The sequence below is a fragment of the Procambarus clarkii genome, chromosome 79 (assembly GCF_040958095.1).
Source record: "Procambarus clarkii isolate CNS0578487 chromosome 79, FALCON_Pclarkii_2.0, whole genome shotgun sequence".
NCBI lineage: Eukaryota > Metazoa > Arthropoda > Malacostraca > Decapoda > Cambaridae > Procambarus > Procambarus clarkii.
This window is the reverse complement of record NC_091228.1, coordinates 6736531-6750465: the sequence shown is the minus strand read 5'-3', so window position 1 is coordinate 6750465 and position 13935 is coordinate 6736531. Positions and strand designations below refer to the sequence as shown.

The 13935-nt window shown below is 46.7% G+C and overlaps 1 protein-coding gene across 1 annotated transcript; it reads left to right on the top strand.

Moving 5' to 3' along the window:
- Positions 1–5845: 5845 nt before the first annotated feature.
- Positions 5846–6990, top strand: LOC138357645 (uncharacterized). The gene is made up of 2 exons (XM_069314648.1): positions 5846–5869; positions 6052–6990. The coding sequence occupies exons 1-2, from the start codon at positions 5846–5848 to the stop codon at positions 6988–6990; spliced, it is 963 nt and encodes a 320-aa protein (XP_069170749.1).
- The last annotated feature ends 6945 nt before the right edge of the window (positions 6991–13935 follow it).

Sequence of the window (13935 nt, the reverse complement as noted above, 5' to 3'; positions counted from 1 at the left end):
TGCTGGGTGTGCACTGTGCTGGGTGTGCACTGTGCTGGGTGTGCACTGTGCTGGGGTGTGCACTGTGCTTGGGTGTGCACTGTGCTGGGTGTGCACTGTGCTGGGTGTGCATTGTGCTGGGTGTGCATTGTGCTTGGGTGTGCACTGTGCTTGGGTGTGCACTGTGCTGGGTGTGCACTGTGCTTGGGTGTGCACTGTGCTGGGTGTGCACTGTGCTGGGTGTGCACTGTGCTGGGTGTGCACTGTGCTTGGGTGTGCACTGTGCTTGGGTGTGCACTGTGCTGGGTGTGCACTGTGCTGGGTGTGCATTGTGCTGGGTGTGCATTGTGCTTGGGTGTGCACTGTGCTTGGGTGTGCACTGTGCTGGGTGTGCACTGTGCTTGGGTGTGCACTGTGCTGGGTGTGCACTGTGCTGGGTGTGCACTGTGCTGGGTGTGCACTGTGCTGGGTGTGCACTGTGCTTGGGTGTGCTCAGTGCTGGGTGTGCATTGTGCTGGGTGTGCACTGTGCTTGGGTGTGCATTGTGCTGGGTGTGTCTATGCTTTCTATTACTATATTCGTCTCTACCTCTTCCTTATAGAGAAAATATAGTAGTCTATACTGGCGTGTGAGTGGTCGTCCGGTGGGATGGTCCTAGCAGTGAGAACTATTTAAAAACATAATAGTTACTCCGTTTGCTATTTAGGGGGGCGGGGCTTGAGAAAATCTCAAAAGCTATTGGAGGATCGTATTTGTTTTATGGTAGTATGGCCAAAGTTTGAATAGCGGGACATTTAAGTTATTTTTTTCCAAAAAAAATCGGTAAATAATGGTTTATATTACGATAAGAAAATATCAGAATAAGAGTCAGAATGTGATCCCTTAGCACGCTATTTCCTCGTGGATTCTGGCGACCCCTTGATTAGCCTATGCACGTCCTGTACCCCAGACCATTCCCGCTGCAAAGGTGGTTGAAGCTAACCCCAAGGTTCTTAGCCTCCATTCTTGGCCAGCGAAACAGACATTGTCACTTGTAGACATTGATTTAAATGTGCTGTGGAATAACTCGTGTAGCGATGTAGCTTTTCTAGGAGTTATGATAGCGTGGTACAGCCTAGTGCTGGGTTATGATAGCGTGGTACAGCCTAGTGCTGGGTTATGATAGCGTGGTACAGCCTAGTGCTGGGTTATGATAGCGTGTCACAGCCCTAGTGCTGGGTTATGATAGCGTGTCACAGCCTAGTGCTGGGTTATGATAGCGTGTCACAGCCTAGTGCTGGGTTATGATAGCGTGTCACAGCCTAGTGCTGGGTTATGATAGCGTGTCACAGCCTAGTGCTGGGTTATGATAGCGTGGTACAGCCTAGTACTGGGTTATGATAGCGTGTCACAGCCTAGTGCTGGGTTATGATAGCGTGGTACAGCCTAGTGCTGGGTTATGATAGCGTGTCACAGCCTAGTGCTGGGTTATGATAGCAAGTTTTCTTCACGCACTCTCCTTCTGATGTTTCTCGCGACAGTTTAGTTGTGAGCCTGGGAGAAAATTATCATGCAGCTGCGGTCCCCAATTCTTGGTAGTTTCATCTTTAAAATGATATCCTAAACAACTGCAGCTAAAAAGCCTTAAGACCTAAGACTTTGGACCTTCAGGTGGGCGGGTCTGAACTGAAGACCCATGGCGAGGTCCGCTACCTATTATTTCTTGTGACATTAATAGACAATTCCTTAGTTACGACAATTGGTATTTAGAGGTTTGAGTTGGTGGCCTGGGTGTCCACACAGCCTTGGTGGTGGTTGAGGAACGTCCTGCCCCTTTGTGTACGTCACCATGCCACTCTGTAAGCTCACGTGGGAACGAGTTCTTGGATGACCTTTTTGATAAGTTTGACAGCTGTCATGCTGAGACGTAGCTGCGAGTGTGTGTGTGTGTGTGTCTGTGTGTGTGTGTGTGTGTGTGTGTGTGTGTGTGTGTGTGTGTGTGTGTGTGTGTGTGTGTGTGTGTGTGTGTGTGTCAACAATTTTTTTTGTGCCAGCATAATCGAGCTTCAGCTCTTGGACTCCGCCTTTCCAGCTCTTGGTTGTTTTCTGAAATGATTCCCTGTGTAAATTATATTCCTTGTCTATTTTGTGTCTGTGTTTCTGTTTGGTTCTGTTCTTGTTTATCTTGTTTACACGTCTTTCTTTGTCACTCTGCTCTACTGCCTCTGCTTCCCAGAACCTGCCTCTGCTGTCTCTTGCCTCTCAGTACCTGCCTCTCATAAACTCTAAATATCCATCACGTTCTCTCGAATTGCCACAACGAACAAAATCCGACGTCCTAACATAACCAGAAACGCATCAACCCAAGCCACCCACCTAACCTAACCAACCGATGCACAGAAAACAAGGATATTTGATGAGTCGCTAATTTCATAGGACGTTGTATTTGGTATTCTGGTTACACAACGTACCAAGCACGTGGTATTAGTTAATAGGACTTATTAACTATTAATTAACTAATTAACTAATAGGAAGCTGTGTCAGCCCCTACTGTCTCTATCTCCGGCTATAACTCCTTCCCAGTTTTTAAATGACTTCTATAGACTCCATTGAATTGTTTCGTGACGTCTGGCTTGGTGCAAACGTGGGACAATTCGTTTGAAGTTCGAAACGGGTTTATCTTTAACTGCATTTTCTCTCGGTTACCGTTTCTGGGATTATAGTTAACTTCCTAAGAAGTTTGGTCTTCTCAGAAGGGATCATACTTGTGGCTTCCTCGAGGTTAAAGTATGAGAGTGAACGTTTGCTGGGCCTGTTTTGTTTTGACAGTTTGTGTACAGGAACAGGTGACGTCTGACTCCTGTTTGCAGGCAGAGAGAAATTTTTCATTTCCCATTGCTCATGGTAAGTCTTACCCTTAGTAGCTTTTCCTGGAACACGGCCCGGTAATTGGTTAGCAAACCACGTCTCCAATTACTGCTGGGTGAAGAGGGGCATACAGTTTTTTAAGGATTGGTGCCTAGACAATTCTCCCTGGCCAGGACTCTAACCCAAGCCAAGTCGCTGGGGGAGTGCTTCGTTCTCTTCCTGTGTTCGAGTCGCACCTCTCCAAATACTTCCTTTTAGAAGTATTTAAAGGAAGTATTTCTTCCTTTGCAACAATTTGCAGTGTTCTCTGGCTGTACATCATGACTCTGTAGAAGCGTGATATATCTTCCCTTAGATGGCAAGATTAATATCTTGTGAGAGAGACATCCTTGTGTCCCCCTCACAAGATATCACTTTCCCCGCCCCTCTCTTGTATCTTAACCCTCCTCTGTTATTGTGGTGGCGTTTGTACAGTGTGACCACCGTTGTCACCTTTGGTCACTGTAGAAAATGATGATGTCAATGCCGTCACTCCAAGATTTCGTCAGACCCGTTATTTCTCATGTTCTCTGACTGGTGAAACTCGACTGGGAATGATGAGCGAGGTCACCTTTGGTGTCTGCTCGTCCACTGACACAGTTCTAAGGGTCGATAAATACAACTTCGAACATGTGGTTACATAGAATATCATTACGCTGACTTCTTTGTCTCACTGTAGCAAAAGTTCTGTGTCATTTCCTTGACCGTCGAGCTGTGTGTGGGTGAGTCCGGGCTGCTGATTCAATACGTGTTGTGTTTTGGTTATAACAACAGCGATGCAGGGATGAAGATTCAATACTGTGTCTTCAGATGGCTGCCAAGATCATCCATCATCTTGTTTCCCGAGGCTCAGATCCAGTCATCTGTTGACCAGACCACACACTAGATGGTGATGGGAATATCGGGAATATCTCTTTGGGAATATCGTACATCTGCCAGAATTTCACAATCTTGTTAGTTTTCAATCTATGGCGCCAATTTTGGGACTTGACTTCCGACTGCTTTACCTGTTGTCGTGTGGAATATTTCTCCTGTTACCGTCCCAGAGGAAACATTCTTGAGCCTGTTCATGTTGTTTATAAAGAATAGTGATGCTATGTGATGATGTGCCCATACCCACTGGTTACGGAAGGTAACGATGCCATTTAGAGTCACAAGAAGGAACCTATTACCAGTATTTTTCACGGTCATAGCATTCATAAAGCGAATGATGGAGGTGTCAGAGCAGCAGCTGGTGCTCGTTTAGACTCGCTTTATGACCGCCATTAACGACAAGTGTGTTTTCTTTGATATCTTTGGGAACTAAACCTCAGATCATGATGGGGGAGTGTGTGTGGGGGGGTTCGTGGCCCGTGGGAGCCACTCTCGGAGTCATCATATACTTCATATAGGTGAAGAACCACACACCTGATGGAGGTAAAGAGCCAGACATGTTCAACCACATTCATCAACCCAAAACAGTAGTATGATCAACCAGCCTCTTGTCTGGTGTTGGGCTTAAGGCTCCGTCAACCACGAGAGGGCTGTTAAGGGCACCACAATTGCTTATTGACCAACCAGTTAATATACAAATTTAGTCTTAGGCATATGTTCAGAACCACCCCCCCCCCAAAAAAAAATATATATATTTCGCTGTGTATATACCGAGAAATTATATATGCCTGCACTTCTCGGTGTATATACCAATGATGTATACTCTCCGGCTAGTTCTTCACGAGTCCCGATGATATTCTGATGACATGTCAGTGAAATAAGAACACATGACAAGGTGTATTTTGTGATAGAACAGCAGATGTTTGAACCAATTATGAACAGCAATGAACAAAAATGATGCAGACTGCACACAGATGACTGACGACGAGTCACAATAACGTGGCTAAAGTATGTTGACCAGACCACACACTAGAAGGTGAAGGGACGACGACGTTTCGGTCCGTCCTGGGCCAGTCTCAAGTCGATTGTGATTCTCTCACTGACCATTCTCACAATCGACTTGAGAATGGTCCAGAACGGACCGAAACGTCGTCGTTCCTTCACCTTCTACTGTGTGGTCTGGTCAACAAGGTTACCGTACTTGTTTCAAAGGAACTCTGCAGCGTGACTTGGAGGTTAGCTTACAGGAAAGTCTGAGTTTCGTCTTGGTAAGTCAATCATCTCAAAAAGGGCCTATATTAGCTTCCGTGAAGCTGAGAAGTTCCTGAAAGAAGTGGGTATAAACAGTTGGGTTGTGACGGGTTTATGTGAGCTTGAGGAATGCCAGCAGCAACAGTCTGGCTGTACGCGGATGATCTCTTAGAGAAGCGCAATCAGGCATGGCTGCGAAAATTTAAATGTTTTAATGTACGAGGCAATAGAGATTTATATTTTCTCTCCCTCTCTCTCATTCTCTCCCCCTCTCATTCCCTCTCTCATTCTCTCCCCCTCTCATTCCCTCTCTCATTCTCTCCCCTTCTCATTCCCTCTCTCTTTCCCCTTATTAAGTTCTCTCTGACTGGTATTGATGGTCTCCTCCTTAATCACTACTTGGAAAGGCTAACAAGCCATTATGAGGCAACTAACAGCCCCCGAGAAATGTTTACAGAGCTGTCATAGTGGAGGTGCCGTCCCTGGAAACACAAACCGAAACTGTCTCTATTTTCCGCTTGTTACAACTTGTAATAAAGTTATTACATCTTGGCTTAACGTGTTTATGACGTATTGGAACGTTGCTACAACTTGCTATATTGGTTGTTATAACTGGTTAGGAGGTGTTAAAACTTGTTCGAACGTTGTACCAACGTCGTAGTTTCGGTGTGTGTTTGGCGGGGATTAAACTAGAGTCCGATTCAGCGTCATCTCTTGAAGCAGCTGTCATGGTGCTCGCATGCGCGCGCGCACGAGGGTGTGGTTCAGATTATTTCCCTCGTTTCCAGTACTAGATAACAAGTACTTTGGGAGAAGTAGTTTTCGGTAATTCGGGAGAAGTAATTTTTGATAGGCGATGAGTCACAATAACGTGGCTGAAGTATGTTGACCAGACCACACACTAGAAGTTGAAGGGACGACGACGTTTCCGTCCATCCTAGACCATTACAATCGACTTGAGAAGGGTCCAGGACGGACCGAAACGTCGTCGTCCCTTCACCTTCTAGTGTGTGTGTGGTCTGGTCAACAATTTTTTATAGGAATAACTATATAAACACATAGACACCTGCGACCCACACCTCCGACCCACACCTGCGACCCACACCTCCGACCCACACCTGCGACCCACACCTCCGACCCACACCTGCGACCCACACCTCCGACCCACACCTCCAACCCACACCTCCGACCCACACCTCCGACCCACACCTGCGACCCACACCTCCAACCCACACCTGCGACCCACACCTGCGACCCACACCTGCGACCCACACCTGCGACCCACACCTCCGACCCACACCTCCGACCCACACCTGCGACCCACACCTGCGACCCACACCTCCGACCCACACCTGCGACCCACACCTGCGACCCACACCTCCGACCCACAGCTCCGACCCACACCTGCGACCCACACCTGCGACCCACACCTCCGACCCACACCTGCGACCCACACCTGCGACCCACACCTGCGACCCACACCTCCAACCCACACCTGCGACCCACACCTGCGACCCACACCTCCGACCCACACCTGCGACCCACACCTCCGACCCACACCTGCGACCCACACCTCCGACCCACACCTCCAACCCACACCTGCGACCCACACCTGCGACCCACACCTCCGACCCACAGCTCCGACCCACACCTGCGACCCACACCTGCGACCCACACCTGCGACCCACACCTCCGACCCACAGCTCCGACCCACAGCTCCGACCCACACCTGCGACCCACACCTGCGACCCACACCTCCGACCCACACCTCCGACCCACACCTCCGACCCACACCTCCGACCCACACCTCCGACCCACACCTCCAACCCACACCTCCAACCCACACCTGCGACCCACACCTGCGACCCACACCTCCGACCCACACCTCCAACCCACACCTCCGACCCACACCTCCAACCCACACCTGCGACCCACACCTGCGACCCACCCCAACGCGTCCAGGAAGAAGGTGGACAAGGTCTGCGTCGCTGGTCATGTTGAATAGCAATTATTTATATACAATGAAGAGTAATGGAGGATTGTGAAGAGAACGAGAGAATGTGCAGGTGATGAGGAAGAGCCCCTGTTGGAGGAGCCAGTTGTAGGAGCCACAGGATGAGGAAGAGTGAAGTTACAGTTGTAGGAGCCACAGGAAGAGTGAAGTTACAGCTGTAGGAGCCACAGGATGAGGAAGAGTTACAGCTGTAGGAGCCACAGGAAGAGTGAAGTTACAGCTGTAGGAGCCACAGAATGAGTGAAGTTACAGCTGTAGGAGCCACATGAAGAGTGAAGTTACAGCTGTAGGAGCCACAGAATGAGTGAAGTTACAGCTGTAGGAGCCACAGGAAGAGTGAAGTTACAGCTGTAGGAGCCACAGAATGAGTGAAGTTACAGCTGTAGGAGCCACAGAATAAGGAAGAATGGAGAATATATGATTGTTGTGGTGAGGGGAGAGGGAGGATGGTGGAGAGGATTGCGGGGGAGGAGTATGAGAGGCATGTTAGCGCCGCGTGTAGGAGAATATCAATTGATTAGCCCAAGGTTTCTGAAACTGACCGAGGAAGACTTAAATGGTTACTTATCCACCCACAGCCAATAAGGAAGAAGATAGTGAAACAGGAAGACTTTAATGAATTTGAATTTTAATTAAATTTATATATTGTATAAAATTATTAGTGTTTATTGTTATATATTTGGGGTTATCTTTAGCTGTTTCTCCAGACAGTATTTGTGTAATGTGTCTTGTTAACCCGGCAACCCGTTCTCGCACTTGCTTATAGTCAATATTGGCTTATTTAATAATTGCATATGTGACATACTAATTGATTGTGAATATTTTAGTTTACCTTGAAAAGCTTCATAGAAAACACCGACCTTCTTGAGGTTATCTTGAGATGATTTCGGGGCTTTTTTTAGTGTCCCCGCGGCCCGGTCCTCGACCAGGCCTCCACCCCCAGGAAGCAGCCCGTGACAGCTGACTAACATCCAGGTACCTATTTTACTGCTAGGTAACAGGGACATAGGGTGAAAGAAACTCTGCCCATTGTTTCTCGCCGGCGCCTGGGATCGAACCCAGGACCACAGGATCACAAGTCCAGCGTGCTGTCCGCTCGGCCGACCGGCTCTCCGACCTCACCTAACCTTCTTAGTATATTAAGATAAGCATCTTATTGCTTCTTATTTACAGTTATTACTTAACCTATACCGTTGATAGGTTAAGTAATAATTGTAATTAAGAAGCAATAAGATGCTTATCTTAACATACTAAGAAGGTTAGGTGAGGTCGGTGTTTTCTATGAAGCTTTTCAAGGTAAACTAAAACATTCACAATCAATTACTATGTCACATACGCACTTATTAAATAAGCCAATATTGACTATAAGCAAGTGCGAGAACGGGTTGCACCCGTCAGAGGCAGACGGCGGTTGTAGTGTAGTTCCCAGTCAATCCTCGTTACCTCGACCTCACCATCTTCCACACGGGGGTGGCCCTGGGAGCAGAAAGTGAGACATGGAAGATTATAATTTGGAGATAGGCGTCAGCACTTTGGCTCCAAGAAGCCTCAATTTCCAATTCTCGTCAACTGAGGCGTAGCGACGTGTCATAGGATGCAAATGACTGACCGACCTTGTTCCCAATGGCGGCAACAATGCAGACGGAGACGCAGGTATACTCACTGAGATATGCTAATAAGAACATCTACGGTATATCAGAGGGAGCGAGACAGAGAGACAGGATGAGACAGACAGGTAGACTTTCCTCCTCAGCTCTCGCTTGCCTATTTATTGCCTGACCCTACCTCCTCATCACAATCGACTTGAGAATGGTCCAGGACGGACCGAAACGTCGTCGTCCCTTCAACTTCTAGTGTGTGGACTGGTCAACAGACAGGTAGAAAGACAAGAGACAAAGAGACAAAGAGAGGAACAGATTAAGTGAGAAACATGAGAGAGAAATTGTGTTATATCTCAATTTCTCATGATATAACAAAATGAACTTGTGAAATTTGTACTATTATTGGTGAGGGAACTTTGAAAGTTCAGCAGAAAGTATTAATGTTTAGTAATGGATCACCAGAAAGTACCAATATATAGTGATGGATCACCAGAAAGTACCAATATGTAGTTATGAGCCACCAGAAAGTACCAATATGTAGTGATGGACCACCAGAAAGTACCAATATATAGTGATGGATCACCAGAAAGTACCAATATGTAGTGATGAACCACCAGAAACTACCAATATGTAGTGATGAACCACCAGAAAGTACCAATATGTAGTGATGAACCACCAGAAAGTACCAATATGTAGTGATGAACCACCAGAAAGTACCAATATGTAATGATGGACCACCAGAAAGTACCGATATGTAATGATGAACCACCAGAAAATACCGATATGTAATGATGGACCACCAGAAAATACCGATATGGAATGATGGACCACCAGAAAATACCGATATGGAATGATGGACCACCAGAAAGTACCGATATGTAATGATGGACCACCAGAAAGTACCGATATGTAATGATGGACCACCAGAAAGTACCGATATGTAATGATGGACCACCAGAAAATACCGATATGGAATGATGGACCACCAGAAAGTACTAATATGTAGTAATGAACCACCAGATTCACAGACATGTGAATCTGATACATTCAGAGTGAATTGTAGCTGTCTTAATCCATTCTGCTGGATGCTAGCTTCCCTGTGATAAGGAAAGCTTGAAGGGCGTCGACGCGCGACTTAGTGATAGTTAGGAGAACCATCTTGTTTCATATTACCGTCTTGATCACTGACTTAAAGAAGAAAATGTATATAGGCTGGTTAGCATTGTAAATGTGTGGCCACGTCTGTGGTAGAAAAAAAGAGATGAATTTCTTTCTCATGTTTAGTAACTTATTTGCATAAGTTTTTTTTTTTTTTAGATTTTTATCATAGAATTTATGATACACACAGAGATCACATTATTGAGAAAATCTAAGCTGTGCTTGGGAGTACCCGGAGCATGGGTTCGAATCCTTATCACGGCTCCTACGGGTTTTTCTCATAGCCTTTACGACCGTGACATTTGCGCAATAGCTGGGGATGATATCTGTTGCAACCTTGATAACGATTCAATTCACATAAAGAAAAGGTGCCCATTTGGTGAAGGGGGGGGGGGAGAAAATAGTTGAAACATAGGGGCTAGGGGCTAGATTCACGAAGCAGTTACGCAAGCACTTACGAACCTGGGGCTAGATTCACGAAGCAGTTACGCAAGCACTTACGAACCTGGGGCTAGATTCACGAAGCAGTTACGCAAGCACTTACGAACCTGGGGCTAGATTCACGAAGCAGTTACGCAAGCACTTACGAACCTGGGGCTAGATTCACGAAGCAGTTACGCAAGCACTTACGAACCTGGGGCTAGATTCACGAAGCAGTTACGCAAGCACTTACGAACCTGGGGCTAGATTCACGAAGCAGTTACGCAAGCACTTACGAACCTGGGGCTTGATTCACGAAGCAGTTACGCAAGCACTTACGAACCTGGGGCTAGATTCACGAAGCAGTTACGCAAGCACTTACGAACCTGGGGCTTGATTCACGAAGCAGTTACGCAAGCACTTACGAACCTGGGGCTTGATTCACGAAGCAGTTACGCAAGCACTTACGAACCTGGGGCTAGATTCACGAAGCAGTTACGCAAGCACTTACGAACCTGGGGCTAGATTCACGAAGCAGTTACGCAAGCACTTACGAACCTGGGGCTAGATTCACGAAGCAGTTACGCAAGCACTTACGAACCTGGGGCTAGATTCACGAAGCAGTTACGCAAGCACTTACGAACCTGGGGCTAGATTCACGAAGCAGTTACGCAAGCACTTACGAACCTGGGGCTAGATTCACGAAGCAGTTACGCAAGCACTTACGAACCTGGGGCTAGATTCACGAAGCAGTTACGCAAGCACTTACGAACCTGGGGCTAAATTCACGAAGCAGTTACGCAAGCACTTACGAACCTGGGGCTAGATTCACGAAGTAGTTACGCAAACACTTACGAATCTGTACATCTTTTCTCAATCTTTGGCGGCTTTGTTTACAATTATTAAACAGTTAATGAGCTCCGAAGCACCAGGAGGCTGTTTATAACAATAACAACAGTTGATTGGCAAGTTTTCATGCTTGTGTACATCTTTCCTCAATCTTTGACGGCTTTGGTTACATTTATTAAACAGTTTACAAGCATGAAAACTTGCCAATCAACTGTTGTTATTGTTATAAACAGCCTCCTGGTGCTTCGGAGCTCATTAACTGTTTAATAATTGAAAACAAAGCCGCCAAAGATTGAAAAAAGATGGACAGGTTCGCAAGTGCTTGCGTAAGTTCTTTCGTGAATCTGGCCCCAGATGAACAAAAAATGTATCCCTCCTCTCTAGGAGATGTGACTCTCCCTATATGCAGAGTATAGCGCATATTCAGTGAAGAGTATATGTTGCAGTCATCTTCCTTACGGAGCACGAAGTTTAATTAGCCTTTCACCACCGTCGTATCTAATATATATAACTCGTCCTGTGCGCCCAGAGGCAGACTTGAAGCTAGAAGTGGTGGGCCCCAAGTGTCTTGGGGCCCACCACTTCTAGCTTCAAGTCTGAAGCCCCAAGTGCCCACCACTTCTAGCTTCAAGTCTGAAGCCCCAATTAGCCTTTCACCACCGTCGTATCTAATATATATAACTCATCCTGTGCGCCCAGAGGCAGACTTGAAGCTAGAAGTGGTGGGCCCCAAGTGTCTTGGGGCCCACCACCAGCTCATCTACTCAACCAGCTCATCTACTCAACCAGCTCATCTACTCAACCAGCTCATCTACTCTACGTGAAGAATGAGCGTGTGTGAGAATTGAGGTCATTGCCAGAGGTTTCACAGTCCACATGAACCACATCACACCTCCCCTTGGTACAGCCAGGGCCGCCTGAAAGAGCTTAAGCATATCAATTGTACGAGTCCCCTCCCCCCTATCTACGAAAGTGGTTGGGCACCATTCCTTTCCTCCCCCGTCCCATCCCATATCCTTATCATGATCCTCTACCCCTGTCCTCCTCTCCTAGGCGTTTGTTTTGGGGTTTTATAATGAGCATTATTGTTGTAGTCGGGGACATTGTGGGTGGTGTCGTCTAGGCCATCAGGTGCAGAGGTCGTAGTTCAGTTGGCTTCACTCTTGACTCATAATCGAGGATCCTGGGATAGGACAGAAATGGTTGGGTACATTTACTTTCACCTAATGCCTCGGTTCACCTAGCAGTAAATAGGTACCTGGGATTGATATATATATATATATATATATATATATATATATATATATATATATATATATATATATATATATATATATATATATATATATATACAGACCAAGCTGCTGCAGAGTACCTGGGTGCTGTAGCAACACAACACGACATTGCTCGCCTCACAGCAGTAGCAGCCCCACATGCAGGGGATTTCCTGCTAGCAACCCCAATGTCGGCAACTGGCACGCGTCTCACACCACACGCCCTCCGAATTGCTGTGGCCCTCCGCCTTGCTGCCCCAATCCACACCAGATATAGGTGTATTTGCGGCGAGGTGGTGGCTGACAGGTACGGCCACCATGGCCTACTCTGCCACAGCACAGGGGGATGGCACTCTAGGCACAGTGAAGTTAACGACATCATCAAGAGGAGCCTCACCACAGCTGGATGCCCAGCTGAAAGAGAGCCCCGTTACCTAACGCCCCGTAACTCTGATGCTCTTATTGGTCGCCCGTATGGTATCACAGTGAACCCCTGGAAGAACGGCAAGCAGTTGGTATGGGACTACACGTGCGTATCAACCCTGGCTAACACCTACATTGACTTCAGTGTTGCACAACCAGGTGGCGCTGCCAACCACAGGGAATCGGCCAAATCCCGTAAGTATAGAGAACTGGATCACCACTACAATTTTGTCCCCATTGCTTCTGACACACTCGATGCCTGGAGTAAAAGTGCTACCAGTTTTTTTAAGGAACTGGGTTCTAGGCTAATTGAAACAACAAGGAACCCTAGAGCTGCCAGCTTCCTTTTCCAGCGCCTCGGCGTGGCGATACAGAGGGGAAACACTCCCCAGACACCAAACAGAACGCCTTGAAGGAAACCAACGTCGTCTATGCCTTCACATGCCCACTTGGGGACTGTAAGCCCCAAAGATCTCAATATATAGGCAAGACAACAACGTCTCTTTCTAGGCGATTAACAATGAACAAACAACGAGGCTCCATCAAGGAACATATAATCTCTCTTTCACAACCAGACCATCACCAGAGAAATCTTAACTAGCAACACAGAAATCATCGATAGATACAGCGATAGCAGGCGACTCGACATCAGCGAGGCGCTACACATCAAAAAGTCAACACCAGCAATCAACAGCCAATTAATGCATAACTATATTCTACCCCACTTCAAGACCCCGAACCAATATAGAAACAGCAAGAGAAAGTATGGGCCAATAGGCCTTCTGTAGTTACTTCCATTCTTATGTTTTCATACCCAACTTTTACCCATCTCACCCAAAACTTTTGTGTCATATCACCTCACCCAAAACTTTTGTGTCATATCACCTCACCCAAAACTTTTGTGTCATATCCCCTCACCCAAAACTTTTGTGTCATATCCCCTCACCCAAAACTTTTGTGTCATATCCCCTCACCCAAAACTTTTGTGTCATATCCCCTCACCCAAAACTTTTGTGTCATATCACCTCACCCAAAACGAATATATGCATGATACTTGTTATGTATAACCCAGTCTTTGAAAATGTAAGAGGCCCTTACGAAACGCTTTTAGGCGTCAGACCAAAAATAAAACTAATATATATACAAGCTTCATGCCCCCCCCCCCCCCCGACAAAATTAATTATACAAGTCCATTGTTAAAATTCTG

Excerpts from the sequence above, each read along its gene's own strand:
- LOC138357645 (XM_069314648.1), top strand. The coding sequence starts at position 5,846 with ATGAGTCACAATAACGTGGCTGAA. Across the intron at positions 5,870-6,051 it reads GTCACAATAACGTGGCTGAA|ACACCTGCGACCCACACCTC; the intron begins GTATGTTGACCA and ends ATAAACACATAG.